The sequence below is a fragment of the Eucalyptus grandis genome, chromosome 8, assembly GCF_016545825.1.
Source record: "Eucalyptus grandis isolate ANBG69807.140 chromosome 8, ASM1654582v1, whole genome shotgun sequence".
NCBI lineage: Eukaryota > Viridiplantae > Streptophyta > Magnoliopsida > Myrtales > Myrtaceae > Eucalyptus > Eucalyptus grandis.
The window spans coordinates 20740513-20746573 of NC_052619.1; the positions used below are offsets into that span (position 1 = coordinate 20740513).

The window sequence follows — 6061 nt, forward strand, 5'->3', positions numbered from 1 at the left end:
ACCTAACTATGAAAATTACTTTGATTGGACGAACACGGGGTTCAATCACTAACCGGGCTTCGCAACATAATTGAATGGGCTTAACGAGGCGTTCATGCCGATTACGCACAAAGCCCTCTCTCTGTTTTCCCTTTCATTTTCTTCCTTTTCCCCCTTTTCTTTCCTTCACTTCCACGCAGACGCTCTCGGTGTCCTTTTGTCGGTCCCCTTTCGTCGGTCCCCTTTCTCTCCATATTGACCAAATCAAATTTACTTTTCTTTCTTTTTATGTTCGGGCCGCCACTCTTGACTTGGTTAAAATATTACGCGTACGATAGTTTTGAACAATGAATTATTGAACCCAAGCATGGGAAACAACTCATTTCGTTTGTCTCTTTCATTCAACATATTGCGCGTACAACAGTTTTGAACAATGAACGATTGAACCAGAGCATGGGAAACAACTCATTCCGTTTTGTCTCTTTCACTTACTACTTTACCAAATTTTGTATCAAGTTCTCTCCTTCATCGTTTATAAAGATTGTTCTTGCTCTCTCGAGGCCGCAAGTAATTTTTACCGTACAAAATCATTGCGCAGAGCATTTCAGCTTCTCCTATTTGTCTCTTTTCTTATATCTTCTGCTCTGTCTCTGTCTGTCTCTCTCTCTCGACCACTCATTCTGCTGGACTCCTGGTTCCATCTATAAATATAATACAGGTTACGCGGGATAGATGAGCTTCGAGAATTTCTATACTCGTGCAGACATGATAATCTTAAAGTTCATATGCAGCGTTACACTTGCCTTGCTTCTCACTGTTTCGTATGTTAGAGCAGCACCTAAGGAATCTCTCATAACTTCTTTGCCTGGCTTCGATGGAACTCTCCCTTCTGAACATTATGCAGGGTATGTAACCACATGTATGTACTTGTGATTAGCTGTTTTTTGACTAGAATCTGTCTTATCACATGAGTTCGAAATTCGGAATATGCAGGTATGTTTCTATATATGGAAGTCCTGGAAAAAAGAACTTGTTTTACTATTTCATTGCTTCAGAAAGAAAACCTTCAAAAGACCCTCTATTACTGTGGCTTAATGGTGGACCTGGGTGCTCCAGCTTTGATGGCTTCATCTATGAACATGGTATCAGTCATTCCCTGGTGATCATAGTTTATGTGATGAGCGTATTTCCCTCGGACATGTCGTGCCCTGCTTAACAGCCTAGTGCCTGTTTCCAGGACCATTTAAATTCCACGCTGGAAAGCCAAAGGGAAGCTTGCCCCTATTGCACCTCAACCCGTTCAGCTGGTCCAAGGTCATTGGAAACTTATCTTTTTAGTTGCAACTAAGCAGTATGGTTTGTTCCAGATTAAAACTGAACAAGATGAAACAAGCATGCCACATTGACTCATGGATTGAGTTTACAGTCATTTCAAATATCAATCATCTTCGCGACCTGACCCTTGTTAGTCTCAACATTATTTACCTCGTGCAGTCTATGATACCATATTCTTGCACATCTTTCAGGTCTCCAACATAATATATCTGGATTCTCCATGTGGCGTCGGTTTATCTTACTCCGATAATCCAAAGAATTATGTGACGGGAGACCTACAGACTGCCTCTGATACGCATGCGTTTCTTCTCAAGGTAATAAGGTCCTAAACTAATCCGGATAAGCTTTGGAAAACCATCTGGCCAAATAATGTGTCATAGCTAACACTTGTTCTTTTTTTTCCATCTAGTGGTTCGAACTTTATCCAGAGTTCCTTTCAAATCCATTCTATATTTCTGGAGAGTCTTATGCTGGAGTTTATGTGCCAACTCTTGCTTCGGAAGTGGTAAAAGGTAATACATACTCACCAGAGGCAAGGTTCCTGTACTGGATTGAATAAGTAATAGGAGATTTGCTCTCCCTGTAGGAATTCAAATTGGTGAAATGCCTCTTATCAATTTCAAGGTAAGTTTTCTTCATATTCTGTAATGTTTTATATGGTGCAGCATTCAATGAATGATCATGAATTTGATACGGCTAGTTGAGATCTCGGACAAAATGGCATGATGCAGGGTTACCTGGTAGGAAATGGGGCCACAGATGAAAAATTTGATGGCAATGCTCTTGTGCCTTTTACTTTTGGAATGGGGCTGATTTCAATTGACATATACGAGGTGGGTTATATCCGGAGTTCGCTCAGAGATTTTACCGCACTAAAGCTTCTGTAGGAAGATAATTGACACCGGCATGACTAATTTTGCTACACGATAACTAAGTATCGATAACATCAAGCATTAATTGTGGAAATCTCTGTGTGATGCCAAAAGCCATCTTTATGCTAATTAACAGTGAGCTTAATAAGGATCATATTTGATCGTTTCAGGCTTACCAAACCACATGCGGTGGGAAATTCTATGATCCTCCGAGTGAAACCTGTCAGAAGAATCTTGAGAAAGTTGAACGGGTGAGATCATGACTCATACTGGAAATTAAGGGCGTGTTTGGTAACAATTATGTTCCTGAAAACAGATTTTGACCAAAAATGATTATTTTTTATTTAGTTATCGGAAACAATTTCTAAGCATTTTAAGCTGTTTAATAATTGTCCAAATTTTTTTATTATAGGATAGAATTGCGTTTGGTACTGTGCTCATTAATTCTGTTCCAAATTCAATTTCTTTTAATTTTAAATATATTTTTTTTCTTTTTTTCCTTTCTCTCTCATGTTCTTCTTCCGGTGGACCGGCGACCGGCAATCTCACCGGAGCGTTGCCGGCCCCTGGCAGCCAAGCCTTGCCAGGAGATGGGTAGGGTTTGCCCAACCTCGCTAGTGGCTAGGCCGGCCTCGCTAGGGCTGGGTGAGGCTCGCCTAGCCACCGGTGGGGCTGGGCGAGCCTCATCGTGGCCGAGCGAGGCCCGCCCGGCCACTAGCGAGGCTCGCCTTAGTCATGAGGCTTGCCTAGCCCCGGCGAGGCTCGGCCTTGCCAGTGGCCAAGCGGGCCTCGCCGAGGTTGGGCAAGGCCCGCTTGGCCACCAGCGGGGCGGGTGAGCATCGTCGGGGCTAGGTAGGCCTCGCCGAGGCCGGGCAAGGCCCGCTTGGCCACCAGCGGGGCTAGGCGAGCTCACTGGTGGCTGGGCTTGCTTTCAGTGAGCTCGCCGATAGCTGGGCTTGCTTCCGCGAACTCGTTGGACCGGTTGCCGACGACGGCGACGGGCGGCGGCGGGGGCAACCTGCGAGATGGCGATTGATGAAGAAGAAAAAGAAGAATTGATTTTGATCCTTAGATTTGTTCCCGAACAAGAATCAACTTTTTTTTTTTTTTTTTAATTCTTGATTCTGTTCCAAATCTACTTCGGGAACAAAAAAAATAGAAATTTGATCCCAAGAACAAAAATTTTACCAAACGCGATTCTGTTCTCAAACTGATCCCAAAAACAAAAAGTCAGAATCAAGCACTGTTTGAACGGTTACTAAACCGTGCCTAATAAGACCTTCTTAGTACTTTGTGCATCTTCTGTAGATTTTAAGGAAGAGGTAAGGTACTCAAGTTGATACAAATGAGTCAAGGTTCTAATTATCTCGAGTGCCACCTTTTAGGCTGTCTCAGTTCTAATTATCTCGAGTGCCACCTTTTAGGCTGTCTCAGGTCTAAACTTTTATGGCATTCTCGAGCCATGCTATCGTAATTCAGAGACCAAGAACGGAAGTGAAAACAAAAATATGCCTCTGGGCTTCCATCAAATGGGGATGAACAAGAAGCCTCTCCCAAAGCAAACAAGAAAGTTTGGTCGAGCTTCACGTTTTTGGACCACAAGAGATGCTGGAGCTTCAAGCCCTGGATCACAGGAAGAGGTTCACGTTGAATGTGTGGTGAGTCAGTCAAAGTTTTATTAAGCGTGATTTGATTTTGCTTCATTAGCTCTGTCCAAGGATATTTTTTTTTTTTGGGGGGGGGCGGGGGGTTGGGAACAACTAGAAAACACTTCGGATTGTCAGAACAAATTAATTGCCTCACCAGATTTTTGCTTCGCGTGGTATTTCCATTCTCCCCTTTGATTTCCAGTACATACAATCCATTTTACATGCTGAATTGTGATGGCACAGGATGATGAAGCTGCAGTTGCATGGTTGAATGATGAAGCAGTTCGCAAAGCTATTCATGCAGCACCGGTAATGAAAAACATTATCCCCCTTTCATATCACTGCATCAAGCGTCAAATAACAGATCAATCTGGAATGCATTCAATAGGCAAGCGTGGCAGGTTCTTGGTGGATATGTGCCAGTAGAGTCAGTTATTCAGGTGATACTGGAAGCATGATCCCTTACCACAAAAACTTAACTTCCCAGGGTTACCGAGTGCTCATATACAGGTGAGATATCTGACAGAACAATCCTGCATCCACAGTAACATGGTAACATGCTGGATCTCCTATCAAACCCCATCGGTTTCCAGAAAAAGTTAGAATTTGACAAAGTACATACAGCTTTTTACTAGTTGAGGAGAACTTGGATGAAATTAAACTCATATTGTGAAGACAGACAAGTACAAGGGCCACAAAAATGTCCTATCTTTTGGAATCAAGGGCGCTGGTAGTGACCTCAAACTTTTTTGACTGAGCTAAAGAGAGCATCGGTTAATAAAATCTGAGCAAAAATCTAGGATGGACCTTGCTAGGCACCGAGTTAGTGTGTTGTCGTGGCATCTTTACATTTTTGCTAACTGGACAGATCAACACAGGTTTGCTTATGCATTGACTGATTTAAGTTAATAATTCATTGGTGTACTGGCAGTGGAGATCATGATATGACAGTACCGTTCACTGGGACTCAAGCATGGACCAGATCATTGGGATACAAGATCATTGATGAATGGAGGCCTTGGATGACTGATGATCAAGTCGCAGGGTAAGTTTGACCTCTATCGATATTCCGGTCACATCAACAACAGCCACAGATGTGGCTACTTCACACCAGAAATATGACCTTTTACCCATAGGACTTTTCATCGTACCTTTTCCTTTCGTTACCTATTGCTGTTAAGCACACCAATTCGTAGTTGAAATAAGCTATGCTGTTAAACATTAACTACACACATGCCTTCTTAAATTGGTTCAGGTATCTGCAAGGATATGACAACAACTTCACATTCTTAACAATCAAGGTTACGTGCAACATTCTCCCAATATAACTATCCTTGTTTCTTAAAAGCTAACTAGCAAGTGAAAGTACACTGGAGGAAGGGACTAAAGAAGGCGGCTTAATGCATACCATTGCCTTGCTTTTCCTTGTAAAATCTGCAGACGTTCCTTCTGATTCTACCATCTCTCTCACTGGTTCTCACTTGTGCAGGGAGCTGGGCACATGGTCCCTCAAACCAAGCCACGAGAGGCATTGGAGTTTTTTAGTCGCTGGTTAGATGGAAAACCAATATAGCGTCATTGTATTCCAGCTCATTGAATTAAAATGATCTCATCATACAATTTTAGCACATGAGGACATATAACTTCCTCTATGTACCTGAAACATTGCCGAATAATTCAATAGTATCTTCTACTTTGCAGTGCTTCCTGCCTGGCTTGATAATTGGTTGTGATGAGAGCATCAAAAGCGAAGGAATAGAACAAATTCCCCATATATCCCACGCAAAAACACTTGCCTAGGCATGACTATAATGGTCAGGATTGCCTCTCCTATGAATATTATAGCCCATTTAGCCCAAGAATTTTATATACTTATCAGATGGAAAGTGAGGAATAAATCGCAAAATAATGTCTAACGAGATGAAGAAGACTCTCAACTCTCCGTTCATGTCTTTCGAGGCCTTCAAGAAGCCTTTCAAGTCCCAGTGCTTTTCTGTTACCTCCAGCTCAATGGATGCACTTGCTTCCTCATACCTACACACCGAGGCAGTATTGTCTTTCCAGAGATAAGCCGATCTCACGCCCTGAGGCAGCATGTTAGAAGTCACATGGCAATAAGGCTGATTTTTTCAGAGAACATCTCAATTTGGATAAGGAGTCCTAGAGAAGGACACTAGAAGTGCCTTAACTTGTGTAAGGCGCTTACTTTAGTGCCATAACTTTTCG

General features: G+C 42.5%; 1 protein-coding gene across 1 annotated transcript; it reads left to right on the top strand.

The window, feature by feature from the left end:
- The first annotated feature begins 558 nt into the window (after positions 1-558).
- On the top strand, positions 559-5540 carry LOC104416611 (serine carboxypeptidase-like 20). The gene is made up of 14 exons (XM_018860248.2): positions 559-884; positions 973-1121; positions 1217-1293; positions 1506-1628; positions 1724-1826; positions 1901-1938; positions 2046-2147; positions 2357-2437; positions 3611-3844; positions 4079-4144; positions 4224-4345; positions 4767-4880; positions 5091-5136; positions 5325-5540. The coding sequence occupies exons 1-14, from the start codon at positions 712-714 to the stop codon at positions 5406-5408; spliced, it is 1512 nt and encodes a 503-aa protein (XP_018715793.2). The 5' UTR covers positions 559-711; the 3' UTR covers positions 5409-5540.
- Positions 5541-6061: the final 521 nt, after the last annotated feature.